This window comes from Musa acuminata, chromosome BXJ1-7 (genome assembly GCF_036884655.1).
Source record: "Musa acuminata AAA Group cultivar baxijiao chromosome BXJ1-7, Cavendish_Baxijiao_AAA, whole genome shotgun sequence".
NCBI classification, from domain to species: Eukaryota; Viridiplantae; Streptophyta; class Magnoliopsida; order Zingiberales; family Musaceae; genus Musa; species Musa acuminata.
In genome coordinates this window covers 7,971,978-7,998,562 of record NC_088333.1, presented here as the reverse complement: position 1 = coordinate 7,998,562, position 26,585 = coordinate 7,971,978, and the positions used below count along the sequence as shown (strand labels likewise).

The 26,585-nt window shown below is 38.6% G+C and overlaps 3 protein-coding genes and 1 non-coding gene across 8 annotated transcripts; all 4 read right to left on the bottom strand.

Moving 5' to 3' along the window:
- Positions 1-289: 289 nt before the first annotated feature.
- Positions 290-11,395, bottom strand: LOC135583010 (transcription factor MYB3R-2-like). 5 transcript variants are annotated; one of them, XM_065191554.1, is made up of 10 exons: positions 11,223-11,395; positions 10,797-10,953; positions 7,099-7,150; positions 6,217-6,274; positions 3,964-4,058; positions 3,772-3,875; positions 2,565-2,693; positions 921-2,107; positions 530-619; positions 290-445 (listed from the first exon to the last, which is right to left on the bottom strand). In XM_065191554.1, the coding sequence occupies exons 2-8, from the start codon at positions 10,931-10,933 to the stop codon at positions 976-978; spliced, it is 1,707 nt and encodes a 568-aa protein (XP_065047626.1). In that variant the 5' UTR covers positions 10,934-10,953; positions 11,223-11,395; the 3' UTR covers positions 290-445; positions 530-619; positions 921-975. The 5 variants fall into 5 exon arrangements, with proteins under 5 accessions (XP_065047626.1, XP_065047627.1, XP_065047625.1 ...); XM_065191555.1 differs by having other exon boundaries at positions 290-619; positions 921-1,011; positions 1,086-2,107; XM_065191553.1 differs by having other exon boundaries at positions 290-619.
- Positions 11,396-11,809: 414 nt separating this feature from the next.
- Positions 11,810-11,882, bottom strand: TRNAK-CUU (transfer RNA lysine (anticodon CUU)). Its single transcript has one exon. It is a non-coding gene; the product is annotated as a tRNA-Lys (tRNA).
- A 54-nt stretch (positions 11,883-11,936) lies between these two features.
- Positions 11,937-15,773, bottom strand: LOC103991807 (uncharacterized). The gene is made up of 3 exons (XM_018828784.2): positions 15,336-15,773; positions 14,335-14,417; positions 11,937-14,249 (listed from the first exon to the last, which is right to left on the bottom strand). The coding sequence occupies exons 1-3, from the start codon at positions 15,460-15,462 to the stop codon at positions 11,937-11,939; spliced, it is 2,523 nt and encodes an 840-aa protein (XP_018684329.2). The 5' UTR covers positions 15,463-15,773.
- A 494-nt stretch (positions 15,774-16,267) lies between these two features.
- LOC135679898 (epsin-3-like) lies at positions 16,268-17,694 on the bottom strand. The gene is made up of 4 exons (XM_065193883.1): positions 17,526-17,694; positions 17,325-17,447; positions 17,088-17,249; positions 16,268-17,000 (listed from the first exon to the last, which is right to left on the bottom strand). Exons 1-4 carry the CDS (start codon positions 17,663-17,665, stop codon positions 16,604-16,606), a joined length of 822 nt encoding a protein of 273 aa, XP_065049955.1. The 5' UTR covers positions 17,666-17,694; the 3' UTR covers positions 16,268-16,603.
- Positions 17,695-26,585: the final 8,891 nt, after the last annotated feature.

The following is a 26,585-nucleotide window of genomic DNA, read 5'->3' as shown; positions in this document are numbered from 1 at the left end:
TTGGAGCAGCAGCTTTACCCTCAGATTCCAAAGGTCCGTCAGTCTTCCAGTTTGCCATGGCACTACAAAGCAAACACAAGCAACTGAATAGAGACCAATTAAGCGTTCCATCTGCAAGAGAAGATTGAATACGATAATAGCATATACCTTGATGAAGCTTCCGGTGCAGTAGCATACCATGATGAATACGATAGTAGCATACCATGATGTAAATGGACGACATAGCAAACAACAGAGTATAAAGGTCAAGGAGACGATGATTGACGAGAATCCTACTTGGAAGTAGACGTGAAGGCCGAGTGAAGACATGATGAGCTTTTATTCCACTGCAGGTTTCTAAAACCATTTCTCTCATCTTAAGGGGGTTTGTTTATGTACAATTATGCCGTTTTGGATGCTTGAACATCATGTAAGTTGGACATCCTTTGTGCAAAATAGCTTATTTCTGCAAAATTAGGACATCATCTGTACATTTCAAATGAGAAACCAACGCAGACTTGCATGACCACTGGGTATCAGTGGAGATTACCAATCCGCCAAATGTTTACTCAGATTTTCAATTTTGGATCTGCAGCACATCTCAAGTCTTTAACCTGCTAGATCCATGTAAGAATCATACCTGTCAACAAACAGGAGCAAAAAAAACAAATTAGTAGGTCATAATTGGCAAATAATCAGTTCATAATTGTCGGATAGCAAGAATCTTTCAAAAGAGAAAAAAAAAGGGCAGATAAGTAGGTAGGTATAGTATATTTCAAAATTCAAAGGGAAATCCTTCAGTATGGTATCGTATATAAGTGCAAAACTAAAAATTGAGTACTAAATAAGTTAGTTCGGTCCATGTTAGATATCTAAAGGGAACTTGTATCAACCAAAATATGCACCGTTTGGAACAAATCAAGGTTACAAAAGATACTTACATCTTGTGTATGAGGTGGTCATGGCCATCTTAATGTTTTTTTAGTTCTTGGCACTTTACGATCCAATTGGAGGCTCAGTTAATTTCCTCTCCTGTATGCTCGGAAGGATGGTATTGGAACTATGGGAACTGCTGTCTGTAGGCAAGTTCAGGTGTTCAATATTACCATCACAATCATTTTCCTTGAATGTAAAATCAAGCTGCTTCTCCACTGATTTGACGATTGCAGACCTTTTGGACCTCAACCTGTACGCGGGAGAAACATTAAAGCTCTTTCCATTGTATAATATGGTTCCACTGTCACAAGGACTAGAACTGAATTTTGAAGAATCGGTTGCCTCTGAGTTATCTCCACTCTTTCCTTCTACAGTAGTACCAGAAGTGTCCAGAATTTTTAACCTATCTGGCTGTGACGAACTACTATCAGAAGCAAACATCGTTTCTGCTTCCCTCTTTGTCCTCCTGAAAATAGAGGGAGTGTTGGAGAAACTTCTAGCTGCACTTTTTAATACAGATTCAACACTTTGAATTGAATTCCTCCCGGTCACAGAGGGAGGAGTCAGACAACTATTTGGCGAAGTCACAATCGCTGAGCAGTATGATTGTTGGATGGAATCATGTGTGGTTAATAGAGTAGAAGCTGCAGAAAGGCAAACATCTTCTAGTTGGAATGGCTTGTAAAAGAGAGAACCAAAAACAGGAGGAGCTTCCAACTTCGATTTTGTTGGTTGCAAGGTATCATTCAGCTGATCATTCTCACCGGAGTTGCTACACTCTGCCAACTCTGTTTCTGGATCAGATCTAGTGCAGATATCAGATGTCGAGGTATGCTTGCTGCATCCAGTATCTGGATCATTAATTCCCCTTACAGTCAAATTTGTTAAAGCTTCTGTCTTAGAGTCTTGAACTGTTGACAATGCCAACCAATTATTTTGGTCTTCCAATTTACATGGTTCAGCAGGCAAACCAGAATCAAAGGAACAAACTGATCCAGAAAAAGCTCTGGTAATTGTATCTGATCCTTCGCTCAAACTAAGAAGTGAATGTCTACCATCTAGGTTGGTTATTGCCTCTGAATCATCAAGCATCTCAGGTTTTGGAAACAGTGGAATCTTACCAGAAGCCATTAAGAAATCTAACTTTTTCTTTAAGGAACTATTCCAGTGATTTTTTATCGAGTTGTCAGTCCTAGCCACAGAAAGAGATTTAGAAAATCATACCAAAATGATGAGTGCTAGCAAATGAAGAAAGCCAGAAATTGACGAGTATCTACCAAAAATAAAGTCAGTTAATACTAGTTATAAAAAGGTTAAATACATTCACTTACATTATATAATGTCCAGACTTATAAATAAGTATGTCCATAGAAAACAGCAGATAAGTTCTCATAGTAAAGAGCATAACAAAGACAAGATAACCTTACCACCAAAAATTGAGTGGATGAAATCCAAAAAGATAATTCACAATAGGAGTCGCATTACAGAAAGTAATCAGTTAAGCCCCATAAAATTTTGCAAGAAGCTACAAGCCTAGATATGCATGTTTTACACATGTTCACGTTTTCCTTGTCTATGATTAAGAAGTTAAACCATTAGAAGACTTCCAGAAAATACAACTGACTAACATGTCTGACGAGAGTCAATACCTTCCAGGTAAGACCTTTGCAATTTCTGCCCATTTATTTCCATGTACACAATGGGCATTCATGAGCACAAGTTCCTCCTCTACGGTCCATGCATCTTTCTTTATTGTAGGATCCAAATGATTATGCCACCTATAAAGTTAAAAAATTGCTCCTTCAAATGAATTTTAAACCATAAGTTCATTAAGATATCATTAAACTGTAAAAATTACAGATTTAAGTTGTCACTTACAGCCTATAGAAGTTACATGAAGTAGGTACTTGGAATCAAAACATGGATGCCAGATTAGTTTTCTCATTTAGGACAATGAAAAATCTAGTCATATTAAAAAAAAAATACAATGTTGACGTAACAAGATATTGATGCTCGCTAGGTGTCGAGTCCATAGATTAGTTTTAAACCATAGAAATGAGGTTCTTTGGTGAATTTAGAAGTTTAACAGGAAATATAGAAAAGAAAAGAGTTAATCAACCACCAAACCAGAAATTCAAGTAAAAGTTCATATTCACTTTTCATGGGAACAAACATCAGCAAATCACTAGAAGCCAAGTGTATTATACCTTCGAAGGATGACCTATTAATATCATAATACAGCTTCTTGAGTACAAGATGCTCCAAAATTGATTTTCATTAACTAAAGATCATTTCCGTACTAAAGAAGTTATGACTGCAATAGTGTGCGAAATATTGACCGGTATTTTCTGAGAGACCATGGAGTCATGGAAATCCCTTATGTCCAGTATGTGCAAATGGAGTTGACTGACATCCTTGGAGTATTTAGGAGTAAAATTGTTGTTTCTTATTCTATAGTGGCAAATGGGAAAAAATTATTTATATTAGGAAAAGAAGAACAAAAAGAGGTCATTCTTTCAAACTATAAATTTCTTCTATTAGCATTTTCTCATTATCACCAAGATAGAAGATTGATAAGAATAAATTTACATTATTTTTGGCCAAAGTAGCTATTTGGAAAGCTCAAGTTCACCTAATTTCCTAATTTGTCATTTATTTTATGCAAACAACTTTAAACATTTATAGAAAAAATTCCCCTTAGAGGTAAAACTTTAGACATAAAAAAGAACTATGAAACTAATTTCTCAAAACAAAATGTAATTACAATGAATAAATTTCTCAAAACAAATTCCATTATATAAATTTCTCTTCTTGACATTGAGTTAAGTAGTTGCAAAGCAGATGATCTGAATTCACCTCTCTCGGCATTGCTTCCCAATTCGACCAGGAAGAGATTTTGCAATTATAGACCATTTTGTTGCCCCGTACTTTGCTACAAGACTGATGATCTTCTCATCCTCCTATAATTAAAATGGGAAATAAGATCGTGTCTTGAAGTATTAATTCTCTAAAGCTACACCATACTAAGAAAAGAAGCAAGCATCAAACCTCGGGCATCCATGGACCTTTAATAAGTTCAGGATTGAGAACCTTTTGCCACCGATGAAGACATTGTACTTCAGTTCTATGTGGAAAAAATTCAGCTACACAGACAGAGAATAACATATAGCATCAAGTATTGGAGAATGTTTGTAGTAACTTCTTATAAAAAAGTTGCAGTGTTATTCAGGATCCTAAAGCTTTATATATTTAAAACCTTTGAAGTGAAAAGACTTTTGCAACAACTGTAACATAAACCAATAACTCATAGCTCCATGCAAGATGATCTAACACAAAAGTACAAAGAGATGCCTGGGCAAGACAAATCTCATTATGTTTTAGTAGATGCAAAACAAATAATATCAAGGAGATAGTTGGAACATATAATATATCCTGTCCCTAATAAAAAAGCTATAATTTAGTTTTATGAAGCATTTTAACCAACTAGGCCTTAGCCTAGTGGTTGGTTCTCCTCCTGTTGAAACGGTTTCAGATTTAAATCTTTGTAACAGTGGCAACTGAGAAGCTGACACCAGAACCCAGGTAATCCAAACAGTGGGGAAATAACACTTCTGTTGTTCTCAAGTTCTTTTGAAAGATTTTGTTGGCAGGATGTACTAGTGAGACTGCCAAAGTTCTCATATAATGGACAAAAACTTGGGATTTTGATTCTAGAATCCACACAATCTGAACATACACTGATTTATGCTGGGATCACCTTCTATCATCATACCTGCAAACTTAGAGACCCTTAAAACCTCCTTGGTCTCCGTATGGCATCGTATAAAATTAACAGTTTATGCACCAAAGATCATCATGGATATAACTACAGGTACACTCACTAGATGTTAATTTTCCTTTTCTTTTTTCATTGAAGTAGCACCAACCTGTTATTAGATTCAAGACTGGAAATTTGCTTCATAATCAAATTGCATGCATGTCTCTCTGGTACTGTCTATGACTGAAGCATAAGAAGCATAAATATGATCTCAGTGCAAAAGGCCTCTTTATCAACTAGTTGTACTAGAGCAGTCATGAATCTTACCCTTCATACTATAAATGAGAAAACTATTGACCTTCTTAGATCGACAGCAACACTTAGCTGAGCAGAATTTCCAGTGAATAACACTAAACAAGAGCCACTACAAACAGAAGTATCACCTGAAATATTCGAAGATACTACAAGACGGTTAATATTCACAAACCCTTTTATCAGTTTGCAATCAATTAAAACTTGGTACCTCAGGACCGTACCAAATTAATAAGTTGTCAAAATCATAATTGGACCAATAATGAAAGCCTTGCTTCGAGATAATTTTGAAGCATACTCCCTAATATACCAGTACCATATTGGTATGATCATTTATCAAAACTAATATCTGAGAGAGATTTAAATCCTGTCATGAACTAGCTCTAGTTGCTCATACAAATTACTATAAATCTAAATTTGCATTTTTTAGAATGTTTAAGAAACCTTCTTATACAGTTCTTTTCCATGCAAAGTTTCAATAAAGCTTCAAGCATAAACATGTAATGGTTGTGATGCTCACAAAAAAAATATTCTCTCACCCCAAAGACATGCAAGTGTCTATACTCCCTCTATACCTAGATGCTTCCAAATTTTGATGCGTTACCTATTCATGTCTACTATAAAATCAAAAGGTACTAACCACTTAGTAACAAGACCAATTTGCTAAGTGAACTGTAGTTAAACTTCATGCTCCAGATTATCTTATCAAAAACCTCACTCTTGAAAACTCTAAGAACTTTCTCCAATTGCTAAAGATATCATTCATTATATGTACATACATATAGACATATAAAGGTTGACTCAAGGACACATGGCTCCTGTGGAGGACCAATGTACGCATCCTTAGCTACTAGCAGAAAAGTTGTTTCGATGACTGCAACCTTACCCTTACACCAAAGCTCGCTATCATGATGTGCAAATCATGGTTCGCCTTATCGGTTCGTACTGGTACCAATCAACTATCAGTACGGTACATATCAAGCCGCACCGAGCCATATTGAGCACACTGAAGTACATGGGGGCGTACCAATGTATCACTACTGGTCCCCTATTGGACCAGTACATACCACCTATATCGAGCGGTACGTTATGTTATGACGAACCTTGGTGCAAATATACGTATTGCATAGATTTGCAAACTACATTTGTAAAGAAGAAGACAAATGGGACTAAAGGAGACTATCTTGGTCTATGGATCATAATGAATAAGCAGTAGCATGAGATCACTATACCTATTTTCTTCCAACATCTTCCTTTGTAAGCTTCAACAGCTTTCCTTAATGTCTCATCCTATGCCATGTAAAAAAGAAAAACTAAACATAAGTAGCATGAAAAAAATGAGAGCATTCATTCAGATGATCATTAAATTACTTATAATACCAAGATACCTAGATGTAAGTTAAAATGTCTAGTATGCCTAATGCAAATTCAAGCACTACAACAGTATTTAATAGAATCCTCTGCTTCTTAGGAAAACTTCTGCGGTTTCAGAAATCAAGGACTTGCTCCCTTGAGCTAATTAATTTTTGGTCAGATTTTCTTCCAGCTTTCCAAATAGAAAAGATACTATAAAAAATCATTCCTAAAAAATTAAACATTATTGTATCAAAGTGAAAAAAAATAATGTTACTAGGACTTCTGCTTCCGCACAAGCAGAAAAACTTACCAAAGTTTTTGCTTATATTACAAGAAACAACTTGGAGATGAAATGCCACTAGATCCTTTTTTATTTCCAGAGTTTCTTATATTCTTGCATCATAATATTGCATTCACAACAATAAATGATATGTGACTCAAATAATTCATTAGCAAATTATTATTCCTCTTTGTATACCCTTTTATCATTTTAGCCTCCATGCCTAATCAGACAAATATGTGTCTGAATGTTGTCAACATGTCGTTATCCATGAGAGACTGGTCAAACACGGTACCAGGAAATAGTTCTTGGGTTGAGACCTCATCAGGTCGCAATACCCATCTGGGTTTGAGAGACAACAAATTTGCAAGTCCAAGTCAGATAATAATTCAAAGATATTTATTGAAATTCTGGATAGCTTGTGGTTCTTAATGAACCCAAATACGATAGAAGCCGAGAACAATGAAAAGCCACTTACCTCTTGTGGTGTCCAACCACCCTTAGCTCGCCTTATAGGACCACTAGTTCTCCTAGATATAAGATAAAGACCAACAAAGACAAAAGGAAGTCCATATAAATTAGTTTTCTAAAGAGAACACATAATTAGTAAAAGAAAGGGCACAGCCATACATCTTGAAGCTTAAATATCAAAATGAGACAAATACCGAAAAAATATTGCCATTTCTAACAAAAGAAGCAGTACATGAAACAAAAAAAATAACTTATAAGAAAAGCAAAATCAATGCTTGCATAACAACTCAGTGTACTTGGGCACTGAAAAAGTAGTTATTGCCTATTTAAGCCTCATCTTTTGTACCCGTTTCCCAAAAACATAAAACGTTCATTATGTATGAAATAACCTCCAAGAATTTATACAACAATCCAAGGTATACAGTTTCGAATAATACCGTCAGGTACGGGTGGTACGTATCGGTCCGTCAGCTGACCAGTACACGGACCGCCCATTACTAGACGGTATATATATATATATATATATATATTAAAGGTGACATCGCGTCGCCTTTTTCGACGACGTCGCCTTTTATAAATATATTTTATATATAAAAATGAGGCGACGTCGTCGAATTATATATATATATATATATATATATATATCAGTATACCGCTCGATATACTGTATCGTACCGTACCAAGCGAATGTCGAAACGTCGGTACGGTACGATATTTCAAACCTTGCAACAATCTATGATTAAAGCTTTTGTTTGTCTAGCAGCTTTTTCATTTGTAGATTCTTTAAGCAAAATGCTTAAACGAACTATGGAAAATCACCATTAAATGCACCCAGCTAGAATAGTTAAGGACTCAAATCCTAGGAATTCGATAAACTCTGTAGAGTATATAACACCGATATCCAGATCCCATCATGTAGGTCCTCACGAACCAATACCAAAACAAAGAAGGATATGCCAAATTCTGATTAGTCAATGTACAAAGTACAAACTAACCAAAAAGAAATCACCAACGCAGCTACATTACGAAGACCAATCGCTACATGCATACACATGTAATTAATATCAATGTTTTTGGACTGTCAAATTTGCCTTATGTGTGCACTAAAAGACCACAGAACTTTTATTCCCCAATTTCTTGATGTCAACAGAAAAGTGATAGTTTTACATTTTGCAGAAAGAGTGGAGGTCTTTCCACACTTTTACATGTACCTAGCAACTGAGTACATGAGTCTAGATATATATATATATATATATATATATATATATATATATAACTAGATTTTAAAAGATATGACCTAACTTTTTTATATTTTTATCTATACTAATTTGTAAAAAAAAATTTATATGTTAAAAATATATTAATACCATTTCAAAACTAAAGTTATTTCTGAGATTTTTTTCTTTTCTTTTCCCCTTTTTTATTTCTCTTCTCTTCTATTTGTCTCCTTACCTGTATCGTATTTTATCCTCTCCCCTTCTAATTTATTCTTTGTTTTTTTTTTCTCTTCTCCTCCACTAGCTTTTCTCATCATCATATGGCTGAGATACTGTTAGTTTTGCACATAATAGAACTGCTTTGTTAAAGGATCTAAGTTGTAATGTGTGAAAAACAAGCTATAATATGACAACTATTTGGGCTAGCTACATGGATCCTTTAACACCACCAAATTTTGTTTAGGGCATGGTTTGACCTTTTAGATACTGAATCAAGAACCCATATGGGTTCTGTATGTGCAGGAATACCATCACACAGTATGCCAGCATGTGGTATGTAACGTGTTTTAAGATTTGAGTACATGCAGTGTTAGGAGACACATACTGAATCCATGTGGCGAAGCTGACATACCATCGGACTAATACGAACCACCCGATATTTAGAGATCAGATCAAAACATGGAACCATGGTTTAGAGCAACCACATAATTTTGTATGAATTAGCACTGAATCCCACGTGAGAGGGGCAGGAGTTGCTTTCAAAATATCTCTCTCTAGGTACGTGTAAAACTTTACCCCAAGAGGTCCTACTGCAAACTATAATCTAGAAACCTATACATGAAGTGCACTTTCCCTCTCTTGCACCCTCATGCAAGCAATTGAAACAGCACAACAGTAACACATCATCTTCTCTGCCTCATGATTTTTCCCTCATCTTATTTTTCTTAGTGCTACCATTCTCTCTCTCTCAAATTCTTCTTCTCCAACGACTGATGATCCAAAATCTGAGAGAATTGGTTGGTTCTAACCTGAAATCAACAAGTCCAACCTTGGTCATAACCAGTCCAACCAGGCTGCATACTCATATACCACATCAGAATCATTTTGTGTTATAGCAACATGGGTATACTGAGGTAAAGTACTGGGCCCAAGCACCATGGATACAAAGAGTAATACTAGATGGTCTTGAGTTCAAGAAAATTACCATAATTTTATAGAGAGAGTCAGCCATGAAAAGATTGCTATCAAGTTTTGTATCCAACTCTTGTAATTTTCAACTTCTATATTCCCATTTAGAGTTCAAAAGAAATCATCAGTCATAAATCTGCTTCTATTGTTTGAGAGAATGATTCGGTCCTCAACAAAGGAAAGCTTGTGTATCATTAGGTTGCCTAAAAGATACATCATATGTACTGTGATACCATACAAAAAGAAGCACCAAAGCAAGTCTTGGCAACTTCTATTATTATCTCATAAAGGCTTTCTCCAACATTTTTCGTGATCCCACCCAACAGAGTAATTTACCTATTTACTTGATGAACCTGAACCACTGATCCAAAGCTCCTTAAGTCTAGGTTAATCTTCTTAAGTCCAAATTGATGTGGTACATTCAATCTAGTCCTATAAATCAACTCAATTGTCTCTCACATCCGTTAAACTGGAATGTCACAATCTTCCCTATTTAAGACTTGTCATCCTCGGTAAGACCCAAACATAACTCCAAATCATCCTAATACACTGAATGTATAGTCCAACTTAGTGATGGCTCCACAACGTGGTGTACCTCCAATCTCACCCACCCACAAGTAGTTCTTTTCCACTTGGGCCCCTCACCATAAGCAATAATAGAATGCTCTAATACTATTAGTCATGATCCAACTGGAGATCTCGATAAGTCTGAACCATTGGTCTATTATACTTAAGTCTTAAGTTAATGGTGATGCACCCACTTTGGCCCTAAAAACCAACTCAATTATTCTTCCACGTTCGAGATGGAGCTAAACTAGGGTATCATAATATTATACAAAAGAAGGCTTTCTAACAAGAGAATCTAAAAAGATGCACTAGTAGAAGGTTGAACATTATGTTCACCTTAAGATGTCCTTAGACAAAGTGGAACTAATTAAATGTCTGAAAGATTCATGTCACAGGAGATCAAGCCAGTTTCTGTTAATCAATATAGTCGATGAATTAATCGTCTCATTAACTACATTAATTCTACAAAAGACTACATGAGATTTATTTTTCTTGAGTTATCTGAAATTCGTATAAAATATATGCAAAAAGAGTAAAAGAACTAAACTTAACAAACCTTCTCACATATTGAAGCAATTGAACACAAAAAACAATTTAGCTACTGTTCCCATTAGCTCAAAAACCAATCAGTCGACTTAGATAATCAATCAAAATTCAATGGAGAACGTAGCATCCGTATTTAAACATCACTACCCTAAGCATCCGAATCCAAAATTAACAAACAAAGCAATACCTCCCCGATGGTGAAGGCGCTGGCCTGCTACAAACAGCAGGTGACATCCTAGTCATTCCATAACTACCCTCGGACAGGGATGAGCTCGAGGCTGCGGCAGATTGTTTGTTCTCCACACAACTTTGCTCAATCTTCATTCCAAAGAAACCCCTATGACCTACAAATCACATCAAAACACGACATCAAAAGCAATTCAAACGGCCGAACCCAAGTAACAATAGATTTTCCCAATCCGAAACCAGCAGCAACAGCGGCAATCGACTCAAAAGACTAGGGTTAGAGACCAACAAAGAAGAGAACAAGACCAAGTATGATCGACAAAACTCCAGAAAAGCATCGATCCAAAGCGGTTCCAAGAGGAATTCATGAACAGAGATCTCTCAATCAGCGACGCAGAAGATTAAGAAGGACCGCAGAATCGAGTACCTCCAGGGGATGAGGAGCGGAGAGGGCGGAAGGGGAGCTCGAGATCTGATTCGAAACCCTCGAATCGAAAGAAGCTGGCGGGACTCCCCAAGACGGGCAGGTCGTTCGAAAGGAAACCTCGCCCGTTGAAGCAGAAGGTCAGAGAGAGAGAGAAGGGGCGTGAAATAAAATAATACTATATACGAAGGGAGAAAGGGAAGCGACGAGTCTGGTGACGGCGCCGTGATGAGGGAGTTAGCGTTTGGGCAACAATGGCAGGTCTGGCGGCACCGGTCACTGACGGTGAGTGTCTTTACCGTTAGCGAGAGCCAAGTTTGAACCTCGAACGGTCCCATTCACTTCGCTTTTTGGCGTTGGGTCGGTTGCGGACCGTCGGATTTGGTGCGAGGATGCTGATTCAACGACTTGTTGTTTTCCGCGTTTTTGGGGATCCGTTAAAACCGACCCTGTAGGATAATACGGGTCGGGCCACCGACGTGATACGGATGGAGGCTCGACCCGGCTTAGATCCGACCCGAATTGCCGACGTCGTACGGATTAGACCTGGCTTAGAGCCGACCGGAATCGTTGCCTAAAAACAAAATTAGCGCCCACCGTGGGGCTCGAACCCACGACCACAAGGTTAAGAGCCTTGCGCTCTACCGACTGAGCTAGACGGGCGATGTTAATCAAATAAAACTTAATGTTATATATTATAATATTATTAGAACTCATTCAATTATAATATGGTACATGAAGCATGCTTGAACAGGATAAACCAGCAAACTCGAGGACAATCTCATCGATCATGTCTTCCAACAACAAATCTTCCAGGTCCAGAGCTACGTACTCGGTATCATGTTGAAGGTTCATCCAGCCGTCGTTCCTCGTGAAGTCTCGAGCTACGGTACTCTCCACTGTTTGATCCAGCAGCAGTTGATAGCTGAGGTGCTTGCTGATGACTGCCCACACCTCTTCAAGCACTCGGTGACCCACCGGCAATGGCCGGATCTGGCAGTCGGCGTGCAGAACCCAGGGGCAGTAAGCGAACGAGGTGTCGTATGTTTCCAGCAACACTTCGTTGATGAGATCGAACAGGAGCATGTGCTTGAGCGTGATGTTTGGTTCAGCTGCAGCAGTCTCGAGATCATCCAGTGAGTCTTCGAAGAGTGATGGGTCGACGGGCTGGTCCGGCAAGTGCCATTCTCCAAAGGCCTCTTCGCTGCTGAAGCCAGACATCATGAGTATGTTCCTCACGTATTCGAACTCGGCCTCCTCCCCTTCGTGCACTTGGATGTGGAAAGAGCTGAATTCACTGAACTTTGTTTGAGTTGGTATCTCCTCAATCTGCTGCTGTTCTAAATTTTCCATAGTAAGAGAGGCATCGATGCCAAAATCAGCTTCTGCAATGGTCATCAACTCCGACTCCTCAGTCTCGCTCTGTGGAGTTTCCCCTGTTGGACTTGTAGTATCCTCGTGAACTTTCGAGTCTGTGACCAAGATCTTGCTGCCGTCCAGGGAGCTAAAGCTATCTTCGTCTACTATGGACTGTTCTTGTTCATCAATTGGCACCGACGGTTCTTCGGTTTCAACAGGTATCCCACTAACATCTTCCCCCGTGAAATGTTCTACCAGCTTCTCTGGTTCAATGCTTTGTTCATTGGAGGTAAGAACAGCTACTGAATCCAGCAGACTAGTGTCACAGGTTTTCACAGTTGTACTACGAGCCACAGCTCTTGAAGTTGGTCGCACCAGTAACTGAGAATTAGAGACTTCATTCCTGAGATCTTTGCTCGCAGAACCCGTAGGAAGTTCTGGAAGCGAAAATATCCTTTTCAATACTTTTGGTGTCTTCTGCCTCAGTGAATCTGTATCTTCTTTAATCATCGTTGACATGTCAGGAGACCTCTTAGATTCTGTGCTCGAAACAGATTCTAGCAACTGCGAGTACCTGCCCAAGGATTCTGTGAGAGAGGAAGACTTCCTGATACTTCGAAGCGTCTGCTTGTTGCTTGAAGAAAGAAGTCCAATCTTCTTAGCTCTCGAGATGCTCTTGCCTAGTCTACGATGCCAGAGACCCTCGGCTTCTTTCTTCACATTTTCTGAGACTTTCTCGCCATAAGGAATCTTGTGAAGGATGCTATCCATGGAGATCCTTTGGTGTTCCTTCTTGTTCTCCTTGATGATGCACTTTATCTTCTGCTTAAGGACCTTAAATCGTGTCGAAACATTTCCAACATTCTTCGTGTTCTTTGTTCCTGCAAAACCAAGTTCAACGCGGTCTAAAGCTTCAGATTCTGCTTTAAGCATGTTAGCAGCATCTGGATGAACCATTGATTCCATGGAATGTGTACCATCCTCGACGGCATTGCAAGTCGAAGATGGTGCATCTATAGATCCATTTTCTTCGTGTTTATCATCAAGGCTTAGTGGTCTGTTTCTATGAGACCATCCTGCAGCAGGAAATGAACCAGACTTGGTCAGTTTCATGGCTGAAATCGAAGCTGCTTGTTCTTGCGTGTAATCAGTGAAAATAAAGGTAGGATCCTGCAGAAACTTCAGGAACAGTTCCTTGTTCTCGCTGAACAACTGCATCATCTCCATGAACTCTTTGGATTTATAGAGTGCAGCATCTCTCCCTAAGTCATTTGGTATGGAGTCTCTTGCTACATTTAACTTCTTGTCAACGAGCTGGTGGCGACTCGCCCAATTCACGTGACTCTTGCTTCTGCCAAATCGAGATTGCTTCTCAATAGTCGCTGTATCGCTTGTCATTGGCAAAGGTGGCACAGCTTCGTTGCTAGAAGAGCACTCAGTCTCATCTGAGGTAAGCTCAGTTGCAAAGTTCTCATTTTGAGGAGTAAGTTCATCAGGAGAGACATAGTCATCGCTTTCCAAGTGATGAATGGAGAGGGTGCGCTGCATCTGTGATGATGAGGGGGAAGTGTTTTGCTTCTTATCCTTCTCCCTGGACCTCCTTCTGGAGATCAAGCTTTTCATAAGAGCATTAGGGGAGCTTCTGCCTCCAGAATTCTCTTTGTTTTTGGTCTGAAAACCAACCGAAGTGGCATGTCATGCAACGTTCAGGAAATCTGGAAGAAGCAGAAACTTGAAAAGCAAGGTAAGAATTTACAAGCAAGTCTTCATCTTTATCCAAAGAGTTCTGATCGTCGCCAACTGAAGCACTGTTCTGTTTCTTCTTTGGAGATTTGACCCCTGCAGGAAGAATGCCATGACTAAACATGTAGCCCGACAGCAGAAATACCAAAGAGCAGTTGAACTACCATGCAATTACATGTACAAACAGATATAAGAACTACAGACATTTTCTTTTGGAGGTTTAAAGTGTATTGTGCTGATTTCTGCCGCAGGTTCTAATTCTGGAGTAATTAATTTGTAGATGTCATATTAGCATATCATATTAGCATGGAATCCATATACTTCTTTTATGGATTTCAACGTAGAAATGAATCATTAAGGATCGAACCAAATCGAACTAGAAAATAGTTCGGTTTCATTAACATAAGGTAGTCCGAACCGGAATCAGTTCGGACCGATCTAATTGAACTGATTTAAAGCATATTAATCAGGTTTGGTTAACTAGTTGATCGATTTTTAATTTTAAATAATTTAAAAAAGATATATTTTCAATTGAATCGATCGACTCAGTGAAATGGTTCCGCTCAAGTGAATCAAACCAGAATCTTTGTTCAATTGTGTGAACATTCTCAAAAAATTTATTTCACAATTGTCATCCTAAGCATTCTCGACAACAACTGAATACCCAATCAAATACAGAATCTTCATTTTATATTAGTAAAGATTAAAACAAGAAAAAAAAGATAACATAAACAAATATGCTCATTTATAGTATGCCTTTAAAGTCTTTAGACCAATTTGAATCGATTAAGGATTGAAGGGAATGAACTCGGTTATATTGATATTTTTAAATTAAAATCTTCAATCCAAACCTATTAATCGAATCGAAGAAGATAATATCGAATTGAAACTATCTATAGCATTTGGATTTAGGTTTAGTTTTTCGGTTCGATTTTTTATTCAATGTCTCGTCCGAAACAAAAATCAAAACAAACAAACAAACATCAACGGGCTACGGAAAAGAAAACCACTTACTCGCGGAGCTGCTTCTTCGATACGCCAAGGTTTTCCGTATGCGAAGACGCTGGTGCAGATCGAGGAAATGGAGGAGGCTCTGCATGCATCCTGGGTGATCATTTTCATGCCGCAGGGCGTCGGCCATTTTGGGGGCGTCAACAGACGAATAGCATGCGACCTCCGATCCGCTCGACGCCGCGCGACGGCAGGAGAACCAGATCCGACCGCGAATGGCTGGGTCTCAATCCGTCAATCAAAGCCATGTAGATGGAGCTGCGTCTGTAGAAACAAGAACAACAACTCGGGGGGTGGTGGGATGATCGAAACCAGAGCTAAAAGAAAACAGAGGAGGGAAGAGAGAAGCAATTGAATCGAATGGGAGGAAGGGGATGAGATGCGTACAAGTGTTGGGTAACGATCGGGGACGAGGCCGAGAGGTGGGAGAAGCGATCGCCCCTCCGCTCCATTTCCGGTGTTCTTCTTCCCTCCCCTCCTCTCCTTTTTACCGTTTTTTACGCCCCTAACGGCGAACCGTCAAGAAAAATAATTTAAAACGATATTATAACTCCGAGAAATCATTTACTTAAAAGTCTTTTCTATGTCTAAATTCATCAATAATTAATTGTTTTTCCCAAGAAGAGGTGTAAAAATATGGATTAAATGTCTAAAATCCAACCAAAGAATGCTCAACTACTATGATTCAGAGTAGTAAACATTTATTATAAAATAATTTCTGTTAATTTCAACGAAATGAATTTTGGAAATTATGGAATTTGGTATATTTCTGTTTTTGGATTTATATAAACAAAAAATGAGCATTTATTAATAATATAAATAATTATCATCCAAAGTAGAGATTTCTACCGTATACTGCATATTATGTTGGAAGGTGAAGGCATCCTCTTTCTTCTTCAAATCAGGGTTTATGATGATACATGAATCAAAGCACAGAAAAGAATCTCGCAATTCATATATTCAATCATCAATGCAACATATGCTCATAAATTAGAGCTGTCAAAAGAGGACTCCACCTAATGCAAAGACTAGAAGTAAACATGCAAATATGAAGGAAAAGTTGCAGACAAGAAGTCAACATCATGCCTTTCTCAAGCACATTGAGAGTATGTGACTCTTTTGAACAAAGGATGTTGAGACTGGATTGATCAGGAAACATGACATCAAAAACCCCGCAGTAGAAGCTTCTGTCAACTCTTGAGCAGGTGATCCAAGTTGTGATTCTGGAAATCATCAAAAGAGAGATCTTTGAGGAATTAAATCTCCCTTCGTCAGTAATGTAGCAGTGGCTTTGATTCCTCTGGAAGATGCATCTTTGTTGTAGCCGGACTTGCAGTTCCCTCGGTTGCCAAATTCTTGTAGCCTGAGTTCTCTTGTAGGGGTCTTCTTCTTGCTGTTCCTGCCGCTCTCCTTATCTGTCGATCGATCCCTGCATCGCGCTTCGAGTTCTCCTTTTCGCTGTTGACGATTGCATCAAGAACCCTTGAATCTACCAACTCAGGTCGATGAACAGCGGTTGATGACCAACTCAGGTTGAAGCTACCGAATCCTTGAATCCCACGAGAGATCTTTCTCGCCCGCTCGCGCTCTTCCTTGAGATGTGGCCCTTTCTCCAGCAGCTTCAGGACCCTCACTGTTTTCTCTCTCGCAGCCACGCCCCAATCGAACCTGTGAAGAAACCACCGAAGCTGAGGCAAACAGAGGATCGAACACCAACAGAGCACGACTACATGTACCGGGATCATAAGTGCTAACCCCCGTTCATCGATGTACTCGATGTTACCGAGATCTCGTATAGCTTCTGTATCGCTCTGGAACTCATCCGCGATGCTCCCAGGTCCGTGGGTGAGGAGATACTCGAGAAGTATCAGAGCCTTGTAAGGCTCTCTCCACTGCCGCCTGTCGAGCTTGTCGAACCTGGTAAACCAGCATGGATGGCATCAGAAGGATCAGACTGCGCCTGTCGATGAAGCGCTGAAGCGAAAACCAAACCTTTTGTGCAAAATCTCCACGATTCTCCAGTAGTCGTCGATCTCGAAGGCCGCCCGCGATATGCAGCGCATGGTCTTGGCGTCCGGCGCCGACGAGCTCGCGTTGGTAGCTTCCTCAGTCAGTCTGCGTGACCGATCGAGCATGGATTCAGCATGAGAAAGAGATTCATGTCGATGGCGGGGGGACACAAGACGAGCTTACAGTTGAGCGGGAGTGACGTCGGTGAGAGCCAATCGCGCTGTCTGGATCTTTTGCTTGAGGAAGTAGGAAGCCTGCTTTCGTAGCTCATGGAAGAAAGGAGCGTCCATGGTGATGGTAGCAGCAGCAGCAGAAGCAAACATGGCTTCGGTGGAGAAAAGGGTCAAGAAGCTGGTCGTGTTGCTTTATTTGAATTTTGAATTGGTGATTTAGCCGTTTGCTACGGCCTGTCTCATTAATCACTATTGATGTCATCTTCTCGTTTATTTATTTATTTTGCTGTCCTATTACTCCAATATATTATATGAATTTTTATTAAAATAAAATTCTAAAAAAAAAAAAATTTGCTTGTAGAGCGCCCATTCTAAAAGGCACAATTACCGTTGATATTCACCAGTTAATCATCACCTATGTGATAACGTGATTTCATTTTTATCCCATCATTTTTGCTTTCCAACTTATCTTCATTTGTTACTGTTGATGTACCTAAGGCTCATCATCCCTATCATTGACCTTATTGCCCTATCATCCTCATCGTAAATTTTACCGTCCTCATCACCCTACCTACTCATTATCAACTTTGTCATCCTTATTACCCTATATCCTGGATTCTAAGCCCTCTTACGCTGAAGGAGCACACTCGTCACTATCACTCTATTAGGTTTGTAAAACAGTTCAGGAAGTAAACATTGGCAATAACTAGAGCAATGGGTCGTATGCAAGAGAAAGAGAGAGAGGAAACCCTATTATGATCACCTTTTTCTCCTTCATCAAGATTGACAATGGGACAAATACGAAACAGTTTCGGTAGACGACGATAAGATCGACAAAATCTCATTATGGAGTAAAGATGATAGACAATGGTGAGGAACGATGGTGGTCATAGCGGAATGATAGGACAGAGATATTGACCATAGATAATCTCATCTTTTTTAATATAAAATACGTTATATCGGAGTAAATAAAAAAAATTTATTTACAAAAAAAAAATTGAGACTGTGCATGAGGAATTTATCTTTTTTATTATACAATAACGACGACAACAAATCCTAAATTCTCAGCTATGTTAATTTTTTCAATTAAATGAGTGGGAAATCCCCCCAATTAGTACAATTCCAATTCCCACTTTGTTAACCCTCGTATCGTAACAAAGGCCCCTATTCACCTGAAAAGGAAATTGTCTTCTTGTCACGAAGAGGAAGAAAAAGCTACTTTACTGCTTCATGACCTGTGGAGTTCAGCAGGAGGACCAGTCGGTGTGCAGCTGCTGCTGCTGCTGTAATGGTGGTGGGATGGCCAGTCTTCGCCGTTCGGTGAGCTCTCTTTCCGAGCATTCTGAAGCTGGACTCCATCAGATCGTGTTCGAGCCACCGGGTACTCAGTGATCAGAACATGAGATTACAGAGTTTTCTTCCAATCAGAACAGTCAACCGAGCCATGTTCTGGGGAAGAGTATCGAGTTGATGGTACCTCATCCTGTGCGCTGCAAGAAACGACAGATGCTGTGGTGAGCACAGCCAGAATCTTGTTCCATGTGCACACCATGGCCATCATCTTCATGGTTCACATGCTCTCTACTGTCTACTCTCACAGGCCTCACACAGCCTCTCTGCTCTACAGGCTTGAGCATGCAGCCATGGAGGAACAGGGACGATACACTGAGGGCACACTAGATAATGCTTGGAGTCGATCAATTGATCTGATGGAACATCCATGTCCTAACCTAAGTCAAACCCATGAATCATTGTTAGTGCATAAAAATAAGCTTTGGGTTGGTCACCACATTGTTCCCTCATCATATCATATATGTTTGTTGTTTACACAGAGGCCAAGACATGGTGGTCATCATGTCCGACTCTTCCAAGGTTGTCACTTCTCTCAAGATACACTAATCATCTCTCAGAACATTGCACTAATATCATCAGCGTTCAACAAGATGACAAAGATGCAGCTTTTTGCTTGTTGGAGAATATTGATATCAGCTTTCTCATGTCTTGTAATTGCGGCCACCTCAAGATGGAGGGGTGTAAGAAAGATGATGATGATGCTGAAGCTGAAGGAGAAGCACTGAACAAAAACAAGAAGACAACATGAACAAACAGCTTCACTGCACATCTGGAACGATGTCAAGGATAGATTTGTATTCATCTTCACCAACTTTACAGAGATCAATCGGAAATGGGACGTGGTTTCTCATTCGCACTTGTGATGTTTAAGGGAGAAGAAGGTGATGGACTAATCATCTGTCCTTGTAACTGTGACCGTGTGCCTGTGGGGGAGGAGGCAGCAACGGGAGGATGAGGAGCAACAGAAGCTTCCTTCTTCTCCCTGCTTTCGTTAAGGTTACAGCTTCTTTGAACCTTTAGCGCTTTGTCCATTAGCATCTTCTTGTAGTGCTTTTCCTCTGCGTCCATGAGGAACTTGAGCGTCGGAGGTGGAGAAGACGGCATCAAAGTCGAATCATCTTCCTGCGACATCTCTAGCATATTTCTCAAGGTCCTCTCTGCGGAACGTTCGGTGTTCTCCCCCACTGTGGATTCCCCATCCTCGGTCTCCAAGTCTTCCTCCTCCTCCTCTATGATGGTGAAGAGAAGCCTCGAAGGACCTGCATAGCACCAGAGCTCTGCGTCCTCTGTGTCTTCTCCTCCAAATGGCATCGCAAACATATCCTTAGTGGAGTTGGATCGGAGGTGGCGCCGCTCGTCGTCAGAGTAAGCTGCTCCGTTCGACGAAATGGAGACTTGTTGAGGTTCGAGAACTGTGTAGCTCTCGTCAGACTGTCCCTTCCAGCAGCAAAGACTGGGGAACGCCATGGCAAGGCCAGCGTAGTTGGCTTCCACGTCTCTGTTGGTTCTTCTCTTCTTCCTCAGAAAGAAAAGTAATACTCTGCAACAAGAACCAAGAAGATGTAGCCTGAGACTAGAGTCAATCCGACGCCCAAACGACCCAAAGGTTTCATCTCCTTCTCTGCATATCATGACAGAGAACATCCCCAGAATCGCCTTCACTTCCTTCGAACCAACAACCACTTACGAATGAATCGAACAAAGAATTATTAGCAAGCAAGTATGCGAAGCACAGAATGAGCCTCCAAACAACTCCAAACGGAACAGGAAAGGAATCAGAGTACCAACATCTCTTTCTCGCCCCACGGATCAACACAAACAAACAAGACTACGAAAAAAGATTACACCTTTGCCATCAACATCACATTCTGAGGCCAATCATTGAGAACAAAGATCTTACGGCGACAGACTCCAAAACCCTGCTCCCGGGTCCCAAGAACCATTTGACCAGTGAAAGAACATCCAGGTCAAACATTTGCCACCACAATCATATTTCGAGACACATCAAACACTGCTTTGGCCTCCATAGCTCCAAACACCCGACGATATTCCCCGAGAACATGCGGGGATGCTGTTCCCAGGTTTACCTGAGAAAGCCGCTAACCACGACGGGAAGCATCACGGAGAGCCAGTGGTGCAACACAGTGGCGCCTTGGAGCTTGGTTGACGACTTCGTCGTCTCCGACAGCGCCTCACTTTGGCTGGAGAAGGGCGGAGGATGTCGTTTCCCATTAGATTAGAATATCACCCAAATCGGAGGTAAACCTGTCGTTCGCCCATTGCCGGAAAAGAGACGGCATCAGAGGATGCCGATGATTTGATTTGGTTGGTCGGCTATGCAGTCTAGTAGGGAAACGAAGCTTCCCATTGGGTTTCAACGATCGATCGTGTGCCCCACTACGTCCCACCGACCAAATCGATCGATAGTGGGTCCCACGACGTCCCACCAACCAAATCGATCGATCGGGACCGATTAGGTCGCAAGCGGGAGGACATCACGTGCGGAGTTCGAGCCAAATTGGGCCCGAAGAAGCCCACCTGTGGCCCACTAGCGATCGACACGCTGTTGGATACGTAGAATATAGCGGCACGAACAAGCTTTAATAATTGAATTGACCTAATTGAATCTAGATTGATCCAAATTTGATTGTACTGATTGGAACCCAACCAGAATCACCTCAGATAGATTGAACTGAATTGATTTGATTCGATCACTTCACAAAGCAGGTCACAAGGGACTGCAAGTGATCCGTGGGGGATCACTGGTTAGACTGCAAGGGAGCTAACTGAGCCACACCAACCCGTCGAGCCATAGGGACTATGGTCCAAATCCAGCCAATGATTGAGTGGGTTGGGTTCGATCTAATTCGATTGACTAGTCTCACTAAGTCAAACTCGATCGAAATAGATCAGAATCTCTTGTAGTATGATTTCAATCTATTTTTTTTAATAAAAATTTAAATCAACATGTAATTATAAACAAAAAAATTACAGTATCTAAATATAAGAATTATTTTAATAATAACTTAAAAAAAAAACACAAAAAAATTCTAAACATACTATGATGAAATATTATAAATATAAATTTAGTTGCATGAATCTCACGGAATTATATTAGAAATCATATATAAATAACAAAAAAGAATACTAAAAATTATGAATCAAATTATCAAAATTCATAAACAAATAAAATTATAAATTAAATAATCTAAAAACAATAAATGAGAGATATGAAATTACCCTTCTCCATCACATTGGTCCACCTTCCTTTGGATGCCCCTCACTAATGCGCCGATTGATGAACGAAATTTGGATTTGCCCATCATTAAATAGGAGAGGACGAAGTTCGCTTCGAGAGTACAAATTAAATTTTAATTTTTTATATTATCTTATTTTAAATTTATATTTTTATTCCTAACTTGCTAGCACATAATCGGCAATAGATTTTAATTGTTAGCTGATTTTTCTTTTACACATGTAAGGAAATAAAGTAAAAATATTAAGATAGGGTTTTAACTATAGAAAATTTTAATTTAAGAATTGGGGAATAAAATTTTAGTGATTATATTTCTTTCTATCTTTAGTAATTTGGTACTCAAATTTGAATTATCTCAAGGAAAAAAAATATGGATATTATTCCTTGACATACTTTTCGCTTGATATTGCTTCAAGCAAATATTTACTAATAATATAAACTTATATTTTTCAAGACACACTTCTTTCAAGAACATTTGATGATTTTCGAGCATCATGAAATAAAATTCATCATGTATGCTTAGTAGTTGGTGGTAGAGCTATGCAAGACACAAATATGATGTTATGCAAGATTTTAACAAGGCCTATAAATCTAAGAGTTAAATTATCATTTTATCGAATCTCATAACCCCTCTTGTTAGAGAATCCCTTCTCTATCGATTATTTTATCTCTTTTTTCGTGTTGTTAATAGTCTAATAGATTCTTTGGACAACATAAGCATCATTTTGAATTATATATGGTCCAAAAAGCTTTCTTTCTCCGTCTAAATAAGACATATGTTCTTATAAAAATCTCGTCAATATTGTCTAGTCTAGTTATTAGTTCAAGTTTGAAAAAGTTATATTATCTCTTTACCGTATGCCCAAAACATTTTACAAACTTCCCTAAAATAAAATCTCTACCTAATATAATATGATCTATCTAACATATAAATCTATTAGCTTGTTAATTAATTAACTCTTATTAACATGAAGAAAATTGATAGGCTTAGTTAGAGGATCCATAATCATCCAAATTTTATTATCTATTTATTTTACATTAACCTACTCCCACCTTTATTTAAGGATTGATGTTTTTTGAGATTTACTAATAAGTCTTTAGTGCTTGACCTTCATTTTGAACATTTAAAGACATATTCCTAACCTTTGTTATAACGTAATTATTTTTAATTTAATATAATTTTAATTTTTTTATGGAGCAATAAAAAGACTCAATCGCCTAACACGCGTAAGGTCATTAAACTAAAAGTTACACTTACTCAATTTGACATATTTTTTTTCTTTATCTTAGAACTTTATGAGCTATGTAAGATGATATTCATATTTCATTTTACTCTTGAATTATATTTGAATATCATCTATATATATGATAATAATTTTTTCTCGATACGAATGGAAGTTCTGATATTCATTAAGGCAACCTATATTTTAGTTAATCCAAAAGATACTATTAGAAAATTATTTTCTTAAAAAATTTAGAACTCAAATCAATCTTTGAATGCACTTTGATCGGACAAATTATTTTTATTAGAAAACATATATTTATTCTTTATAATCTCTTAGTTGTATTGTCTAGAGTTAAGATATATCTCGGTCACTCATCTTTCTTCCATGAACATAACAGGTGCATCCCTATTGGGATACACTAGGTTAATGTTTCTTTAGCTCTTCTAGTTCAATAATAAATTCAATTTACCTATTCTAGGATAATCCAAGCAAATCTCTTAAATAATATATAAGGAAATATCTTAGAACAAGGTTATTATCTAACTTTAGTTTTCTCATTCTTTTTTCTAAGATAAGGGAAAAAACAATTGACATTTCTTTCTTTGTTAATTATCTTTAACCATTTAGTGTCAATATAAGCAAAAGGAATTCTTCTAAAATTATAGTGAATTAAAAGGATATTGATCAAGTGAAGGTAATCAAATAAGTTCAATCAACAATATTATTAGCATGATACACTAAAATCCATGAATATCCAATATAGTATCGAATTCTCAAAACTCTAATCGAAAAAGATCGGCTATCAAGTTATGGTAACACACAATTCTTAAATACTCGATCTACTTATCAAAGAATTTTCAACTGATATAGCTAGATACCGATGATAGGCTCATGGTGCCTACATGTTTTTAATATACCATAAAGATGTTACATATCAATTTTCTTTTACAATAAGATTTAGTATAGTTAGAAGATTATTGTTTAAACCAAAAACTAGATATATCAACAAAATAAGTTCAGTGAGAACCTCATAAATATATTCTCAAATACTAAAAAATCTCGAATAAAGTGAATACAAAACATATATTATTATTATGATAATCTCAAATTGATATACTCGATGATATCTACTAATATATTTTTCTAATAATGAATGAAGAGGTCAGATAAACTCTATATTCTACTAACAATAAATAAAGATAATTTATATTGTAATCTCAACCCTCACCTACTAAGGCGATAACTCGATACAGAGAAGCTTCTCAGTATCAGCAGCCATAATCCAACATCTGTTGCAGTCTGGAGAGAGAGAGAGAGAGAGAGAGAGAGATGCCGCCAAACTCGAGGATTGCTGCACCATTCCTTCATCTCCTGCTGGCGAATGGTGCAGTAAAGCAACATGAATGTGGTGTTGGGCTGATGGCCCATATTCAGTCCATGTAGATTTTATCAGCCCACAGCCCACACCCCTTCTTAACCTAACCCTAATTAAGATTAGGGAGGTGTGGTGGCTGCGTTTTATAGGCAGATTAAGGCTATAAAAAGACAGCAACGAGGCAGATCTTTGGGGCCACGGGATTCCAAAGAGAAGAAGGAGATCAAGGCAGAAAAGGAAGAGAAAGAAAGGGAAGAAGACAAGGACAACGCAGAGAGACTGTTCACAATCATCTAGCAGTGTTCTCATCTCAGGTTAGATCAAATCTACAGTAGACTCTTGCTGTGATTACTTGGGGAGGTTTTAGATATTGTGGGCAGTGACGTGATCCTTGTATCCCAGTTATTCTCTTGTGGTTGTTGCTAGGGTTTTGGGCAAGAGATTGAGATTTGTATATTCATTATTCTCATAGTGGATTATCTCTAGTTTGCCCCATGGTTTTTACCCTTCACATTGAAGGGGTTTTCCACATATATCTTGGTGTTCTGTTTGATTGTGTTTCCATTTTATTCCGCTGCGTATTTTGGTCTTCTAGTATTCGTTCCTATACAAAGGTTATTCCTCTTTTTATCCCCATCAACTGGTATCAGAGCAGGGTTTTGGTGATTTAATTTTTGTATTTGAACATGGAGGCCAGTAATATTTCTATTGCAAAGATTTGTATGGACCTTTGCAGGGGGATAATGCAAAACCTACAACTATGACAGATGATGAGTGGAAGAGGTTAGATCGAAAAACAATTGGGTTTATTAGACAGTGGCTTGATGATAGTGTATTTCACCATGTTTCTACTGAAATTTCTGCATATTCTCTTTGGAAAAAATTGGAAAGTCTCTATGAAAGAAAAACAGCTGGCAACAAAGCTTTTTTGATCAGAAAACTTGTGAACCTAAAATATAGAGAAGGTGCTTCTATTGCTGAGCATTTGAATGAAATGCAGAGTATTACTAACCAGTTATCCTCTATGAAAATGTCTCTTGATGATGAGTTGCAGGCATTGTTACTTCTCAGTTCATTACCAGAAAGTTGGGAGACACTGGTGGTTTCCCTCAGTAATTCTGCGTCAGATGGTATTGTCACTATGAGTCAAGTAACAAGCAGTTTGTTGAATGAGGAGTTGAGAAGAAAGAGTTCAGCAACATCTCAGAATGATTCACAGTCACTTATCTCAGAGAACAGAGGAAGGTCAAAGTCCAGAAACAGTTCACGTATGGGTAGAAGCAAGTCAAGATCAAGAAAAGATATTGTTTGCTATAACTGTGATGAGAAAGGACATTACAAGAATCAATGTAAGCAACCTAAGAAGAACAAGAAAAAGGGAAAAGAAGTGGAGTCTACAGAGTCAAAGGATAATACTACAACTACAGTGCAGGGTGGTGATTATTTGATTTTGTCTCCTTCTGATGATATTTTTTCTTGTGTGTGTCAGGATCTTGAGTGGGTGATTGACACAGGTGCTTCTTATCATGCTACACCTCGGAGGGAGTTTTTTGCTACATACAGGTCTGGAAACTTTGGTGTTGTCAAGATGGGCAACTATGGCACAGCAGACATCATTGGCATGGGTGATATCCATTTAAAGACCAACCTTGGCTGCAAGTTGGTACTTAAGGATGTGAGACATGTGGTTGACTTGAGGCTGAATTTAATTTCAGTTGGAAGACTAGATGATGAAGACTATGAAAGCAGATTTCACAGAGGGCAATGGAAACTCAGTAAGGGTTCTCTTGTTATAGCTAATGGAAAGAAATGTCATACTTTGTATAGGTTGCAGGCTAAAGCTTATGGTGAGCAGTTAAA

Coding starts and splice junctions, on each gene's coding strand:
- LOC135583010 (XM_065191553.1), bottom strand. CDS start 10,933: ATGAAGATTGAGCAAAGTTGTGTGGAGAACAAACAATCTGCCGCAGCC. Junction 4,059..6,216: donor AAGATGTTGGAAGAAAATAG/GTATAGTGATCT, acceptor CTGTCTGTGTAG/CTGAATTTTTTCCACATAGA. Junction 2,108..2,564: donor GCAAAGGTCTTACCTGGAAG/GTATTGACTCTC, acceptor TTCTGTGGCTAG/GACTGACAACTCGATAAAAA.
- LOC103991807 (XM_018828784.2), bottom strand. CDS start 15,462: ATGGCCGACGCCCTGCGGCATGAAAATGATCACCCAGGATGCATGCAG. Junction 14,418..15,335: donor TCGAAGAAGCAGCTCCGCGA/GTAAGTGGTTTT, acceptor TTCTTCCTGCAG/GGGTCAAATCTCCAAAGAAG. Junction 14,250..14,334: donor ATAAAGATGAAGACTTGCTT/GTAAATTCTTAC, acceptor GTTGGTTTTCAG/ACCAAAAACAAAGAGAATTC.
- LOC135679898 (XM_065193883.1), bottom strand. CDS start 17,665: ATGTTTGCTTCTGCTGCTGCTGCTACCATCACCATGGACGCTCCTTTC. Junction 17,250..17,324: donor GTGGAGATTTTGCACAAAAG/GTTTGGTTTTCG, acceptor CTGGTTTACCAG/GTTCGACAAGCTCGACAGGC. Junction 17,001..17,087: donor GAGTACATCGATGAACGGGG/GTTAGCACTTAT, acceptor GTTTCTTCACAG/GTTCGATTGGGGCGTGGCTG.